At 30.3% G+C, this 18,276-nt stretch overlaps 1 protein-coding gene across 1 annotated transcript in view; it reads right to left on the bottom strand.

Moving 5' to 3' along the window:
* LOC118192417 (uncharacterized) overlaps nucleotides 1-17,903 on the bottom strand; it is a 50,481-nt gene extending 32,578 nt beyond the window's left edge. The window contains exon 1 of the mRNA XM_035363383.2: nucleotides 17,759-17,903. Coding sequence (XP_035219274.1) covers nucleotides 17,759-17,808 — 50 coding nt within the window. The 5' untranslated portion in view covers nucleotides 17,809-17,903. The remainder of the gene's footprint in view (nucleotides 1-17,758) is intronic.
* Between the last annotated feature and the right edge of the window lie 373 nt (nucleotides 17,904-18,276).

Raw genomic sequence — 18,276 nt, forward strand, 5'->3', positions numbered from 1 at the left:
GCTGATAATTCTAAAAATATTGCATACAGATTTACTAAAGACATAAAATCCTTAACCGGAAGATAAAAACAACATAATTCAATCATTTTTAAAGGAAAAAAATGTACAATTTACAAACATATAAGAGTAAAGAAACAGATCACTGAGCCGGGTAACAGAGTGGATATATTTATAAATATATTTATATACGTTTGGCGCGGCCGATTGAAACCAAAATACGAGGTGCACATCTACATGTTATAGTGGTTCTATATACAAAATTTTTCACAGACGATTGAGTATTTCTCATTCAATTAATTCAGTTTTCACTTCGCGACAAGGCAAAAATACATAAAAACTCAAAATATCTGTATTAAAAATTACGAAGTAAATCTTAAACGCTTATTTCGTCGTAAAAATTCCAGAAAGGATTAAGCATGATTTAAATAATAAATGAAGGTGTTATCTTTGTTGTTGCGAAGCTAAGTTTCTCTAGATTGGCAACAAATCCACTAGTCTGCTGTTTGAAATATAAATAATTAATGGCAGCCATCAAAGCATTGTTAGGCTCAACGGCACTTAAACAATTTTAAAATTGTTGATAATTCTAAAACTATTGCATACAGATTTACTAAAGGCATAAAAACCTTAACCGGAATATAAGAACAACATAATTCAATCATTTTTAAAGCAAAAAATGTACAATTTACAAACATATAAGAGTAAAGCAACTGAGATCACTGAGCCGGGTAACACAGTAAATATATATATATATATAAATATATTCATATAGGTTTAGTGCGGCCGATTGCAACCAAAATACGAGGTGCACATCTACATGTTATAGCAGTCCTATATACAAAATTTCAACGTTCTGAGGCTACTCGTTTTTGAGTTATGCGAGATGCGTACGTACGCACGTACATACGTTCGTACAGACGCCACGAAAAATTCTCTTCAGAATTAGTTTTAAAGCAGTTTTATAATTTTTTTGGAGGTATAGAGTATTTTATTCTGTCCTTACGTACAGATATCACGCAAAAACATCGTTAAATTGCATTCGATAGCGGTCAAAATGGATATTTTCGTTGAAATATGCTGCCTGAAACTTTTTGCGATTACAATACTTCCTTTTTACTTTGTACAAGGAAGTAAAAAAGGGGTGAATTTTATTCAGAATGAAAACCTAAATTTCGAAATGTGAAAGAAAGAATAAGAAAAATTAACAAAAAGGGATATTAATAAATATATACCAAATTCAAATAACACGGAGAAGCTAAAATGTTGAGAGTTAATTTTAAAAAAAAAAAACTACTCGTGCGATTTTTACAAAACTTATCACTTTGGCATAGCATTAGCAGTTTGGCATAATTTGAGTCGTAGAATCGAAATATGGAAAAAAATTGGCATGGAATTTATAAAAAAATCCGATTGTGTGTCAAAATACCTATATTAGAACGAATCTATACATAAATCTAATACATATCTTTTTAGTCGCGTTTTCGAGACAGGAAAAACGCAAGTTGAATTTCGTCAGTTGGCCCAGTACAACGGGAGCTATCAGAACTGAACTGCCCCTTGTTTTACGTCTTTGTGCATCATGTATAATTTTCTGTTTGAAAAATGCTGCATTTAAATTCTACGTTGGAATGAACTACACAGAGGTCTAAATGTGCATATTTTTTTAATTAATTTTGATGTAAGATCAGCTATAATATGAAAGAAATCAGCGTATGTAGTATCATAGTAGTAGGGAGCAAACTATAGTGTAAGTAGTTTAGTATAGTGTAAGTAGTAAATATAGTGTAAGTAGTAGTATAAGTAGTAGTGAGCAATAGTAGTAGTGTAGTAGCATAGTAGTAGTGAGCAAACTATCAGTATGCTCATAATTTTGCATTCATATTATCACCTTCAATAATGAATGGTCTTGTCCAATACTTTACTACTGTCTAAGAAACCATGACAGCTTCTTTGAAGTACATCTTTTATATTTTCTCTACTTCCATAATATTAATATCTTCGCTTATCCCTTCCATTCCATCTTTTAGATAACTTTATTAAGCGAGATATTTCTTGATAGAAATGATAATTTTTTCTCTCTCCAAGTCTGAATAATGATCATTCTTCACAAGCCCTGGTACCCCCATATTGTGTTTATTCTCTCCTGCATGGTCCTGCTCTGCATATCTCCATCCAATCCAGTAAACTACCTTCTAAATGCTAAAGAAAGAATTAACAACAGAAACTGCAGTAAATGTTGGAATATATTCTTTTGAATTTACCCTCAGATAGCCAGTATATCATCCAATATCATTTCCGATTTAACATCCCAAGGACTGTCTTCTGCAGAATAGACTATTCTCAGGAGTCTTTCTTAGTTAAACAGGCAACTTGAGTCAGTTCCAAATGTAACATTCTAAGATTTGTCTTGCAGAATACGCTGCTCTCATGAGCTTGTGGCCCACCAGAGGCCGAGCGGTAACGTCGCTGAACACTGGTAGTTCGGTCCGAGGTTCGAATCCCGCAAACGGGCTGGCTGCATGGGTGTTTTTGTGGTTTTCCCCATGTGTAACGTGTGTACGAGCTAGTTTCCTTTAAAAAGTCCTCCACGAAGGCATCCCTCCCTTAAGGCAGATAGCCCTCGAGTGCTTTGCCGTAATCTAATAAACCAAACCAAACCATGAGTTTGTATTTTGCTTGTATAGGCAGTTTAAGTTCATAGAACTAATATTAATCAGGCTTCCCTTTTTACTGAATTTTATACCTTTTCTAGGCCACTGACGGATATGAAAGAGATACGTTCTTTTATGTGTGGCATTTGCATTCTGGAAGGATTTGTTACTATTTATAGGCAAGTAGAAATTTACAATAATTACTTAATCGCTTTTAATTCAGTGTCTTTATCCGACGAATATATAAACAGATATATTTAAGAGTAAAACAAGCAACAATAGTGAAAAAAAAAAATAAAAGATCATATAGATATTTTTAAATTAGTATATTAAACGCCAAATGCATTTAAATTACGAATCACTAATTACAGAAAATTTACTAAATTTAAATTACTAATTTATATGTAATAAATCAATACGTTTTAATAATAGAAAGAACATTAAGTAAATTAAATTTCCAATCCCTGAAAGCTTCAAATTATAATCTAACATCTCGAAGGGTTTATTTGAAAAGATTATGAAATAAAAAAAATACTAAAAAAATATCTGAAAGTTTTCAGATTTTATATTACGCCCCAAGGGAATTTTTTTTAACGTTTCGTGTGTTACCGTTATTTATTAAACATCATGGTCTTCGTCCTTAAACTATAAAATCCAATTCAACAGTAATAGCACAAAATAATTTAAAAGGAGCCTATGCTTAGAATTTCCGATACACACTCTCGAGAGCTGGAGATATATTTATATATTTTCCCCGTACAGTGTTGCTATAAATCCTTTCGTACGGTCTCGCTTTGAAACCGTTGAGTTCGTTAAAGTTTTAGAAAATATGAAATAAATAATAAAACAAATTCAAAATTTCAAATTTGGGCTTCCAGATGCCCACATCCGGGTGGAGGATTACGTTATTCAAAATTCGATGGCTCCAGGTACCGTTGTTTTATCACACTGCGAGAAACATACATACATTTATGCAGATTCTTCATTGTTTAATTACTTTAAATATAATACAGGGCAATGATATTTTGTAGAAACAATTTGAAAAGTGACTCAACGTATTTAAGTTTTCGACGTAAAATGCCAAAACGAAATTAATGCCCTTCTATGCAAAATTGCCTCTCTGGGTTAAAAACTTTAAAAAAATTAAAAGCGTGCTATGTAAAAGAAACCACAGTCTAATGTTTTGCATGCAGACTTAAATTTAATACATCAAACATTTTTAAGGTAAGCACTTTATAAAGACTTTTATAAAGTTTATGTAATGAATGATGTAGGACATCAAATCCAATATTTATTTACAACGAATTGCTCAAAATGGCGAAGCCAATTAGCAGAATAAAAGTAATATAACTTTATCATAAGGTAAAAAGTAATAAAAAGTTTTAGTAAAAGTATTTCACAAAGTAAGTATGCCCTTCGAGATGTTAATTAATCAATGATACAAGAAGCTTTGTATGCTTAATTTCATAAAGAATGAATTATTGAAGGCGTAACTGTGCTTTTATTTTCCTGAATTATTTGAGCACGATCCAGCGATTTTTCAGAAAAGAAAGAAAGAAAGAAAGAATATATATATATATATATATATATATATAATATAATATTATATATATAAAATTGCTGTTATTTAAAGGGAAAAGTTTAAATCCTACGATCGGATGATTAGTCATATGGCAAGATGCTATCAGTCGCAAAGCCATCGTTTCTGTACCTTTCTAAACGAGAAACCCACTTTTTGTGATTACCCATTAAAGAACGAGGCTAAGCAATGAGCTTTTGTTGCATAATTATGGTGACAGAAACAACAAATACAATAAAACATCTTAGTATTCATCATTTTAAAAGCTTCAGTTTGTGAAATTGACTTTCTTTCTTGTTTTCGTCTGAAAATTTTGGTGTCAGTGATCGAGGAAGATGAAATAAACGAGGAAATACGTCTATGAAAAAGCGCAAATCTTCCAGTATTGTGCGACTGGTGAACATGGTAATGGGTTGCAAAAGCTGAATAAATTGCAAATCATATGTTAAACTTAGATAAGGTTTTATAGTACCATTTCGTGGTAATTTTACCCTACAATATTTTTAATACTTTTTTGAAAAAATGCTTTGTTCATGGCATGCTTTTGATTCCTGTTTTTAACTCTAAAGAGCGTGAGTCCAGAAGGGCTATTAATTTCATTTTGGCATTTTTCAGACGATCCACTTTCTGCGTTGATTCACTTTTTATACTGTTGCCACCAACTATTACAGCCCTGTATTATATTTAAATAAATTAAATAATGAAGAATCTGCATAAATGTATGTATGTTTCTCGGATTGTGATGAAACGACGGTATTTAGAGCCATCCAATTTTGAATAACGTGAGGTTCCATCCGAATATGGGCATCTGGAAGCCCAAATTTGGAATTTGTTTTATTATCTGCTTCATATTTTGTAAAACTTTAACAAATTTTTGATTAACAAACTCAATGATTTCAAAGAGAGCAATGGCAACACTGAACGAAAAAGAACCATTTTATCTCCAGCGCGCGAGACCATGTATAGGAAATTCTAAAGATAGGCTCATTTTAAAATTATTTTGCAATATTTTTTTGAATTGAATTGGAATTGGAATATTCAGTTATGGCAAAGCACACGAGGGCTATCTGCCTAAAGGGAGGGATGCCTTTCGTGGAGGACTTTCTAAGGGAAACTGGCTCGTATACACGTTACACATGGGGAAAACCACGAAAACGCCCATGCAGCCAGCCCCTTCGCGGGATTCGAACCTCAGACCGAACTACCAGTGTTCAGTGTCTTTACCGCTCGGCCGCTGGTGGGCTTTTTTTGAATTTTATCGTTTAAGTACGAACATGATATTTGATAAATAAAGATAACACACAAAAAGTAAAAAAAAAAAAAAAAAAAAAAAAAAAAAACCTTTTTAGACGTAATTTAAAATCTGAAACTTTTCAGAATTTTTTGTTTTGTTTTGTTTTCCGGGAAAGTTTTTTAAATTTAATTAAATTTAAACTACCAAATCTCCTCAAAGCAAATCCGATGTGTTAAAAATATTAAACAGATGTATTTTTCACAAGTAGCTGTTTAATAAGAAATATTAAAGAATTTTTATTGTTGGCTAAAATTTATTATAATTATAAAAGTTTTTATTCACAGATTTAATCCATAAATTAAGGAAAAAAACATTCAGACATACTTTGCTTTAATGAAATCTATTTTTTTTTATTCTTTAAATAATTTTTTAATGAAATCATATCGCGCTTTTTATTGAAATATTATCACTATTGATATGTTTTGTTCCCCCTCCAGCCCAAAGAAAAAATATTTAATTTAAATGTTCAGTCCCTTCTAACAGATAGCCTTTGGAAATTTGCTACCTTATTCGGGGGGGGGGGCAAAACAAGCTAATAATTACATAAATTTCGAGGTAGAACTGTGTCACAAAACTCTCATTAAACATAAAGCTCAAAGTACGAATACGTATTTATCAATTTGTTATATTTACGAATATGATTACGTATTGACGAGTTACATATTGACGAATTACGATTATATAAGTATATAATATGTATAAAATAGTTACATAATATGTAATCGTATTGAATCATGATTACATAATATATAATAGTAATTATAATAACATTTGAATTATTATGTAATTAAAATAATAACATAATATATATGTAATCGTATTGAATTACGATTGCATTTTTATGAATTGGTGGATAGTGATAATTAAAAGTAACAAGACGATTGTACTTGCTGAAATGAAGGCTAATAACTGTGTAAGGATTATGTTATGTTAGTTTATCTAATAGTTAAATTTTGCGTTACTTTCCTATCGCTTCTGAATTTCAAGCTTACAACTTCCGGCCAGAACATAGTTTTAGAATCGTGTTTGAATGCAAATGAGGGGAAGTATATAACTGTGAAGTTCTACTGACTTCGTTAGAGAGAACCAGTGATTCTGAGTAGCGCGGGTTGGCCTTTTTAGGCTACTCTTTTTTAAGCTATTATTACGCTCGGCCATTGATAGCGTCGCCGTTATTTAGCGTTAAGGGGTAAGGGGCCAACTCTGTTAGAATCTTGATAGCTTCGTCTATATCTTTTTCAGTTAAGATTAATTAAGTTTAATTTCTTAGTTACTGAGTTCAAGCCTGAGTTGAGGCTTTTTTGTAAAACTCCAAGAAGTTCTGTGATTTTAATTTGGAATAATAAAGGGTATTTAACCCTTCTCAAGTTTTATTTTCTGTCTCACGAACTCAAGCGATTATTCGCTTACCAGTTCATAAGATTCTTCAACTCTTACAACTGTAATCCTGGCAAAATACTATACAAGAGCGAAAATATGAAGCAGATTTCTATTTATTTATTACGTAACTTATTTGATTTGAACATGCGTTTGTATTAAACGCACAATCCTGTATAGAATAAAACAATAAAATACAGAAAATGTTTCAGGAAAATGCTCAAATTTTCGAACTGAAACTTTATGACACTAAAAAAAACTTGAAATTACTTGATAACATTAAAGATTTTATTTACGTAAGCGTTATTTTCTTTAAAATATTAATTACGTTTTCAAATCTTTCGACTAATAATTCGATACAAAACCACTGCTCCAGTTTGAATAGACAACTTTCTCTGCCCCTGAATGGCAACACGAAAATAAGTAGAAGCGCATTCATTTAGAGAACGCTAAGTGATAACAGCCTGAAATTTGGATTTTGCTTTCGATTTGTTTGATGCAGCTTGAATGCTGTTGATAACATGTTAAATAGACTCCAGATTAGACTAATTTTTTGGTACTGTAATTAATTCCTCTTTAAACTAGATTGAATGTTGATTAGATAGAAATACCTCTGACCCATACATGTAAAAATTTAGATGCAGCATTTAGAATTTTTGTAGAACTTTATTAGATATTCCCTGCCATTATTGTGTACTGAACATCTATAAATATCTTTAAGTAATATTCGTTAATATATACGATGTAATTGGAAAAGTGAGAGTATTTATAAATTTAATTTTAAGAAGACTATAAATCTGAGAAGACGATAAATATTTTTTTGATTACTAGAAACAATTTTTGCTTTGATTTTATTCGGTAACCTATTACAAATTTCTTCATTAAAAAATGAAAAACTTTAAAATCCTGAAATTATAGTTTTTAGCAAGAAAAGAGTTTATTTTATTTTCCATTGTAAACAAAACATATTATAGATTAATTCAAAAACATGTTTTAAGAAAATGAACTGCAATTTTAATAACTTGATCTCCACTGCAAGAATTTATGTCAACCTAAAAATGCAATTACTACATAGCTTAAACTCCAAAGGAAAAAAAAAATGATCAATTAGTAACTTGAACAAGTCATGATTTATTAATAAGACGAAAGTAATCCATAAACTAGACAACCTATAACTGGATTTAACTAACAAAGAATTTTTAGGTATACTGAAAATAGATACATTTCCTCTTTAATAAGCTACAATATACACAAATTTGTCAATGAATTAGAAATTTTTTTTTCGTTTGAATGCGTGCTAGGTATAAAGTACAGTAAGACCCCGCTTAACGCTGTTTCGTTTAGCGCTGTTTCGGTTTAGCGTTCTTTTATTTCAACCCGGGGATTCTACGAAATCGCTCGCAGCATACGGGGATTCCCCGAAATATTATGCAGCGATAGGTTTCAAATACATATCCGAAAGAGTGTACTTGTATTTCTTGTTTGGTGCGGTATTGTACAGACATATTTTGAAGGGGTAAATGTGGAAGATGTCGAAGAAATAATTCAAGAAGCAGCGGCTAGTCTTTCTAACGATGAGCTCAAGGAATTAACTGAACAAGAAGAAAACAAAAATGTTGACAGCAGTGATTCAGAAGAAGAGCAAAAAGAACTTTCGATGGCGTTTGTAAAAAGGAGTTTGTCCACCATAACTGAAATAATGGATCAATTCATTGAAAATGATCCGAATTTTGACAGGAGCTCAAAAGTAAGGCGTAGTGTTAGAGATGCTCTATCCGTTTATGAAGAACTTTTAAGAGAACAACGCAAAAGAAAAAGGCAAACAATATTAGATGCTTCACAAAAAGGCAGAACACTGAAAACGCGGAAGGCTAACTAAATATGACTGACTTAGAATTTTATTTGTTTTTTTTAAGAATATTCGTTTTGTTATTTATATTTTGTTTTTATTTTTGCAAGAAATAATAATGTGGTATTAATTTGGGCTTTAAGAAATAAATGTTTGGTTTTATTTTTATTAAAAAAACATACTTTTTAAATTTAATACCTAACCAATTTCCTAGCCATCTTCCCCTAACCCCAATATTTACATGTAAAGATAGCCTCGTTTAGCGCTGTTTCGCATTACGCTCTACTTTGATGGAACGTATCCCCCGCGTTAAGCGGGGTCTTACTGTAAGCAAATTTCTTTTATAACGTGGATTACACAAGGTTAGAATACTAGTATAAGTAAGGTGCAAGAGGGCTTTTCACGACAAATGAAGTAAAAAAAAAAAAAAAAAAAAAAAAAAAAGACAGTTTTTTTACCATTTAAAAAATGGCTTACTGCTGGTGCTCGTTTGGCAGGGGCCTCGATTTCGAAGACCACAAATCTCACTGGGTTCTCAAAAGCAGCTATATCAAAGGTTTTCAAACAGTCGGGAATCTGAACAAACAGTCCTTTTCTAGATAATGAAGACCTGGGATGGAGGTCCTTCGTCCGGTGTGTCAGTCCTTCTCTAGAAGATGTAACTGCGGTTCGAGCGCAGTTTCCAAGAGAGTGATTGGCTTCGTGTCCAACGAATTGCACTGCAGAACAGGGACTCTACTGTACTGCAACTGACAAAGATCGTCAACGAAGGCTCTTGCCAACAGATTTCAGCTCGAATCATGCGCAGAAAATTGCAGAGGATTGGAATGCATAGTCGGGTGGCTGTGAGTAAAACCATTCATTTCTGCCCGACATGCAAGAATTTGTTTGCAGTGGTGTCGGGAAAGAAGACACTGGACATCTGAGGATTGGAAACGTGTAATGTGGTTGGACGAATCACGCTACACCTTATTTTGCACTGATGAAAGTCGTCGAATTTGGCGAGAACCCCATGAAGCCATCTTGCCTTACTCGAACTGTGCAAGGGTCTGGTGGTAGTATAGTGATATGGGGCATGTTCTGCTGGCATGGAAGTGGGGCCCCGGTGTTCCTCGAGGGTAAACAAACAGAGGTGCACTCTCCAATGTTGCACTTTTACCCTGATGACGATGGATACTTCATGGACGATAATGCAGCTATACATCGCTCCAAGAAGTGTTCAAAATTGGTTCGCTGAATATCAGTCTGACTTCTAACACAATACCCGGCCACCGCATAGCCCGGTAATTCCATAGAAAGTGTGGGATATGGTGGAAAAACGCATCCGACAGAATTCTCCTCTTCCATCTAATTTACAAGATCTAAAAAGTTGCATAACCAATGCATGGTATTCTCTAGCCATAAATGCACTCCAGAAGCATGTAGACTCAATGCCGAAACAAATCAGAGCAATTATTCTTTCGAAAAAGTGGTCCAATAAAATATTAATCTTGGATTTCTAATGGGCCAGTGAGTGTGTTAGCGAGCGTGTTAAGTTCTAAGAGACAGCTATTTAAAGATTCAGTATATCAGGCATGTTAACTTTTGGAAATAATTATTTAAAGAACTCAGTTTGCTTTTCTTTACATTTTGGCAACAGCAATTTTTAGCATTAAAAGGAAGTTTTATTTCAGAAATATGCTGTCATTCATAAAAGTTTTTAAATATTTATTTCCTTAAAGAATGCAATTTTGTTTTGTACAATGTTTTAACTTTTGCCCCGCATTTAGAATTAACGAATAATTTAAAAAGGAAAACTCATGTTCTGCATGAATTATTGAAAAATGACCTTAATTTAGCCTAATTAATTAAGATTCGCGTATAAATATATGGAACTTTCTCATCTTATTCCGAAAGTAATTGACTTAAGCAAATCAGGGCATAGCGGACATGCACGAAAGCTTCAAGCTAAGTAATAAAAAGTTCAAAAGTTACGCATCTCTTAAAGTGTATAGACTTTTGCTGCTATTTCCATGAAACTCTGAGACTTTGAAGCATTCATTTCGTTAAACGACATTTGTAGAAGAATGAAATGGAAGCACTTATACAACACATAACTAGAAAATCTAGGCCTTTTTCATTTTCTTATAATTAAAATTTCAGAGATTAATTATACATAGCATTCATAATGTCTTTATGAAGTCTTTACTTTGGTAACCTTTGGTCGCAGACATATAAAATTATTTTAAATGACGCAAACATTCTTGTTCTAACATAAGAAACTCTAATAATAGCATTAATAATAACGTTAAGAATTTTCATTGTTAATTTAAATAATGTTATAAACTGGCTGTGTGCTAGTGTGAAGTAGGGCACTGTTTATTATATTACGAATTCCATAAAATGTTATTAATAAAATCTCCTTTTTTAAAAAATATACTGACCAATACTTTTAAATATAGCTTATCTAGCAATGTTCGTCTCGTAATCTGTAAATCTTAGAAACTCTTTTCTAAGCAGATATTTCATTTTACAGTTACGTATAAATGCAGCTATTTGTTCTTCAGTTTGTATACAATTTTTAAATTTTCAGAAAGCATGATTTGAAACTTTAAAATGAAACAGTTGGTCAATTTTCATTGCATAGGAATCAAAATTTTAGCATTTTAATTTTTAGAATGACCTTTTACTTAATATAACTATTTTATTACTATAACTCGTGTAAAAAGTAAGAGTTCTTAGTTTTTACAAACTAGAGTTTTGAAATTTAAAAATATATTTACACGGATATTTTTCTTATTTAAAACATTTTTGTAACTGGAAGTTAATCTCTAACACCAACGGTTGTGAAAATAAAGGCTGCATAAAGACTTTTATGAAGACAGTGTATAAACTTAATATTCAAGATAAATGTTATGTTTACATCAATAAATGTTATGTTTACATTAAACAGGATGATTGATTACACAATTGAAAATACAAAAAGATAGATCTGATTTAATAATTAAGACTAGCTCATCAGGTTTTAAACCGAACTTCTAGTGTTTTACATCATCGATGGAAATATTGAATTGATTATCGAATTGACTTATCGAATTGAAAACTTTGAAAGCAAATCTGAACCTTTATGCATTCAATACAAATGTGATTATTAAGTTTAAAAACTTAACTGACTGATTTGAAAACAATTAAAATTTAAATAAATTAAATTCTCTTTAGTAAATGAATTTCTAGAACAAAACAAACTACTGATATTAAATTTCTAAAAATTTTTGAAGCATACAAAAATTACAAATTTCTAACCTTGATGAAGTTTTTATATCAGATAGAAGAAAGATTATTCCCTACAACATTAATACTGTTAATTTATCAAAAAGATTAAAGAAAAGTCCTTCTTCACCCAAAAAAATTGTTATAAGGTGTTAGCCTCTTTTACAAAAACATTTTAATTTTATCTGCATATAAAAAAGCAATTAAACTATCGGCAGCACAATAATGCAGTAGGTGGACGCCTAATATGGTCATGTTTCCCCACGATTATTTCATAGCATTATATGAGGAAAAAACATCCTTCAAAATAACAGTAGAATTTGACTAATTTAATATAAATATAGATAAAATATCTGAAAGGTTTCAGATTTTAAGGATTTGTTAAGGTTTATTGTGCTCTCGCTGACCTCGCAGTCTGCCAGTCTGTTGTTGCACTCACTCCCGCTAACCCATTTTTTTTAAAAATCTTTTTAGGTATTAAGCATCGTTTGTTTCGCATTTTACCCCATAGTCGAAACACAAAGTTACAAAATTTTTAACAGCAGCACAGAAGCATATCTTTAAAATTCTCGATGCAGTGGCATAAATTTTTAGCTCAAAGGGGAAATACTTTCGTTTTAGCATTTTGCGTCAGTTCATTTTTGAAATTGTTGCAACCAAATATTACGGCACTGCATTACATTTAAAGAAATTAAATAATGAAGAATCTGCATGAATGTTTGTATATTTCTCTCAATGTGAGAAAACGCCGGTACCTAGAGCCATCAAATTTGGAACAACGTAGTTCTGCATTCGAATATGGGCATCTGGAAACCCAAATTTGGAATTTGTTTTATTTTTTTCATATTTTGTCAAACATTACAGAATTTTTGATTAACTACCTCAACTATTTCAAAGCGAGCAATGGCAACACTGTACGAAAAAAAATTCAGCGAACGAGACTGCAACGGATATTCTAAACATAAGCTAGTTTTAAAATTATTTTGAAATATTGCTGTTGAAGTGAATTTTATGATTTAAGTGCGAACAACATGATATTTAATAAATAAAGGTAACCTTCAAAATCTTAAAAAAAACACCCCTTTGGGAATAATGTAAGATCTGAAAGCTTTCGGAATTTTTTAAAAAAACTAATTAACTGTTTTTAATCAGGTTAATCTGTTTTAACTAATCATACAACTTAAATTATTTTCCCTTGATATTATTATTTTCTGGAATTAAAATATGGCAATTTGTGAATGGCAATATGGCGTTCCTTTTAAAATAAGATCAGGTAATTTCAGGATGCGTGAATGTAGATAAAGAGAAACTGTGAATACATATTCACAAAACAAAATTTACAAAAAGATAAGAATTAGTAATGGGTAAGTTTATCTGAACAAAATTCTTTGTTAAAAGAACTTGCTTTTGTTGAATTCAAAAACGAATAAATTTAGACAGTGTTTGGTGTGGGTAGAATTTGAATTTTATCTTGTCTTACGAGTTTGTAGTATAATTCTAAACTTCAAGAATTATGATAAAAATTGGCACACTGATGTTTTAGAACCGCTCTCTGTTACAATTAATCTTATTTATTACGAAGAAATTTAATTTGTATTTCATTTCTTATTGTTCAGTTCTTTATCCACTTAATGCCGTTTTTTAAAATTTAACAACTTATTGTAGTTTAAATTTAATTTTATTTGATTTAAGACTTGCATTTTTCAGCAATGCTTTTCTCATACAAGAAAGAAGACATTTTCAGCGTATTTAAAATAGAAACTGATGATAGCTATGTTATGTAATGTTATTGAAGTATAAAATATTGACTCTGGAATGTTCTTAGCTCAATAGCCTTCGATAAACTATCACGAAAATTAAAATGGTATATTTACAGTATTTTGACAAGTACGCAAGATTATTATTCTTAGTAATTGTAGTTTTGTAGTACATAAATGTTTTATTTATATAACTTTTAACTAAATAATACTATATTTGCATAGGTAAGTTAAAGAACATGTTTAATGTTTTTAAATTAAAATAAAAATCCCAAGAATTATTTCATTTAAAAATGCCATATAATCTTCCCTTTCTGGAATAATTTAAAAACTTCATCGATGAATTTTGTACATTAAAATTGGCAACAATATTCAGTAGTACTTTGATTTTATAAGGCTTAGTTGTGATAGTTTATTGTGATAGTTTTCTGTGCAATAATCTATTCAATTGTAGGATTTTAAATATTTGAATTAAACTTCCTAAAACTTATTTTTGTTGCATATATACATTTTTTGGATTGATATTTCTTAAATTATGAAAATTTAATTTAATTTTTGCATACTGATAAATTTACTGAAAGGGAAAAATTAGAGTTTTAGAATTTTCAGTTAATCGCTGGCAAAGAATGTTAGATATACAATTATAAAATGTGAATACATTATCTCATATTAGATATCATTGAAAAAACTTTTAATATGCAAAGATGTGTTGACAAAATAAAATCAGGTAGCACTTTAAAATACTTTAAAAATATAAATTTAAAAAAGATTAAGAAATAATTTTGCAAAACTTTTCAAACTTCTCTACTTCTATGTTTAATTGAATGGAGTTCTTTTTTAAATTAGAGGACCACCTAAGATTATTTCGAATCGAATGCAATGCCGTTTTTATATTTTTAAAATATCTAAATAAAAACAAAGTTTACTAATCAGAAATAAAAATTCTTTAGCGAAATTCATTTAATTTCTACATATGAGAAGAAATAGTAAAGTTACCAAGTTCATCATTGACGTTGCCAATTACTATTGCCAACAATAATTATGTAATTGGCTGATTAATGAACGATTTTTGTTGCCTTGAATCTCAATAATAGAATAACAAAATTCTGGCAACACGTGAGTTGGGTTGAAAAAGTAGAATAGCATAAAATTTGCTAATAACAACGCAGAATATCAAAAACTGATAATAAATAAATTTGGATCAAATAGTAATAAAATAAACACTACAAATATCTACGTTTTGAGTCAAATGCTTTAAAAAACTGCAAGAACTTACCAGGTGCTCAAAATTAACATTGCTATAAGATTATTTCGAATCGAATGGGATGCCATTTTTATATTTTTAAAATATCTAAATAAAACAGAATGAAACTTACTAATAAGAATTAAAAATTCTTTAGCGAAATTAATTTAATTTCTACAAATGAGGAGAAATGTTAACGCATTTACCGAATTCACCATTGACGTTGCCAATTTAATATTGCCAACAATAATTATGTAATTAGCTGATTAATGAACGATTTTTTGTTGCCTTGAATCTCAATAATAGAATAACAAAATTCTGGCAACACGTGAGTTGGGATTGAAAAAGTAGAATAGCATAAAATTTGCTAATAACAACGCAGAATATCAAAAACTGATAATAAATAAATTTGGATCAAATAGTAATAAAATAAACACTACAAATATCTACGTTTTGAGTCAAATGCTTTAAAAAACTGCAAGAACTTACCAGGTGCTCAAAATTAACATTGCTATAAGATTATTTCGAATCGAATGGGATGCCATTTTTATATTTTTAAAATATCTAAATAAAACAGAATGAAACTTACTAATAAGAATTAAAAATTCTTTAGCGAAATTAATTTAATTTCTACAAATGAGGAGAAATGTTAACGCATTTACCGAATTCACCATTGACGTTGCCAATTTAATATTGCCAACAATAATTATGTAATTAGCTGATTAATGAACGATTTTTTGTTGCCTTGAATCTCAATAATAGAATAACAAAATTCTGGCAACACGTGAATTGGGATTGAAAAAGTAGAATAGCATAAAATTTGCTAATAACAACGCAGAATATCAAAAACTGATAATAAATAAATTTGGATCAAATAGTAATAAAATAAACACTACAAATATCTACGTTTTGAGTCAAATGCTTTAAAAAACTGCAAGAACTTACCAGGTGCTCAAAATTAACATTGCTATAAGATTATTTCGAATCGAATGGAATGCCATTTTTATATTTTTAAAATATCTAAATAAAACAGAATGAAACTTACTAATAAGAATTAAAAATTCTTTAGCGAAATTAATTTAATTTCTACAAATGAGGAGAAATGTTAACGCATTTACCGAATTCACCATTGACGTTGCCAATTTAATATTGCCAACAATAATTATGTAATTAGCTGATTAATGAACGATTTTTTGTTGCCTTGAATCTCAATAATAGAATAACAAAATTCTGGCAACACGTGAGTTGGGATTGAAAAAGTAGAATAGCATAAAATTTGCTAATAACAACGCAGAATATCAAAAACTGATAATAAATAAATTTGGATCAAATAGTAATAAAATAAACACTACAAATATCTACGTTTTGAGTCAAATGCTTTAAAAAACTGCAAGAACTTACCAGGTGCTCAAAATTAACATTGCTATAAGATTATTTCGAATCGAATGGGATGCCATTTTTATATTTTTAAAATATCTAAATAAAACAGAATGAAACTTACTAATAAGAATTAAAAATTCTTTAGCGAAATTAATTTAATTTCTACAAATGAGGAGAAATGTTAACGCATTTACCGAATTCACCATTGACGTTGCCAATTTAATATTGCCAACAATAATTATGTAATTAGCTGATTAATGAACGATTTTTTGTTGCCTTGAATCTCAATAATAGAATAACAAAATTCTGGCAACACGTGAGTTGGGATTGAAAAAGTAGAATAGCATAAAATTTGCTAATAACAACGCAGAATATCAAAAACTGATAATAAATAAATTTGGATCAAATAGTAATAAAATAAACACTACAAATATCTACGTTTTGAGTCAAATGCTTTAAAAAACTGCAAGAACTTACCAGGTGCTCAAAATTAACATTGCTATAAGCTTATTTCGAATCGAATGGGATGCCATTTTTATATTTTTAAAATATCTAAATAAAACAGAATGAAACTTACTAATAAGAATTAAAAATTCTTTAGCGAAATTAATTTAATTTCTACAAATGAGGAGAAATGTTAACGCATTTACCGAATTCACCATTGACGTTGCCAATTTAATATTGCCAACAATAATTATGTAATTAGCTGATTAATGAACGATTTTTTGTTGCCTTGAATCTCAATAATAGAATAACAAAATTCTGGCAACACGTGAGTTGGGATTGAAAAAGTAGAATAGCATAAAATTTGCTAATAACAACGCAGAATATCAAAAACTGATAATAAATAAATTTGGATCAAATAGTAATAAAATAAACACTACAAATATCTACGTTTTGAGTCAAATGCTTTAAAAAACTGCAAGAACTTACCAGGTGCTCAAAATTAACATTGCTATAAGCTTATTTCGAATCGAATGGGATGCCATTTTTATATTTTTAAAATATCTAAATAAAACAGAATGAAACTTACTAATAAGAATTAAAAATTCTTTAGCGAAATTAATTTAATTTCTACAAATGAGGAGAAATGTTAACGCATTTACCGAATTCACCATTGACGTTGCCAATTTAATATTGCCAACAATAATTATGTAATTAGCTGATTAATGAACGATTTTTTGTTGCCTTGAATCTCAATAATAGAATAACAAAATTTTGACAACACGTGAGTTGGGATTGAAAAAGTAGAATAATATAAAATTTGATAATAACAACACAGAATATCAAAAACTGATAACAATAAATAAATTTGGTGCAAATAGTAATAAAATGCACACTACAAATATCTGCGTTTTGAGTCAAATGCACGAACATACCTGTTGCTCAAAATTGACATTGCTACAGCTCCGCCTGCTGCAACTAACATGAGTGAAGTGGTGCGCGGCCTTCAACTCCACCTAAATAGGCTTCTTCTTACCGCTTCAATACCTTCCCCCAACCTCCCCACACCGTCATCCTTCCGTTTTCTCAACATCAAAGGATCTCCGAGAGTATGTGAATGAACTTACAGAGTAAGGGGAACGTTCGAATCATTCAGGAGATATGGTAATTTGTGTTTGTAAACATTAGAATGCAAAGAAACAGATATCTACTTTCTACCAAGAGAACTAAACTGCTGCATTCATAATTACGTAAAAGAAGGTCACATATCATTTTTCAAAAAAAAAAAAAAAAAAAAAAAAAAAAAAAATTACGTGAAACAAGGTAAGTAATATTTTGCCAAGGAATGAATAGTCACTAGTAATTTAGTCACTCGATAAGGCTGTCAGCAGCTTATATGCCCCTCTTCCCACTTCAAAATCAGATGCTTAAATTCTTCCATGTGCTTAAAGAT

Source organism: Stegodyphus dumicola, chromosome 3, assembly GCF_044657685.1.
Source record: "Stegodyphus dumicola isolate Sdum_Otavi_A_Nest chromosome 3, ASM4465768v1".
NCBI lineage: Eukaryota > Metazoa > Arthropoda > Arachnida > Araneae > Eresidae > Stegodyphus > Stegodyphus dumicola.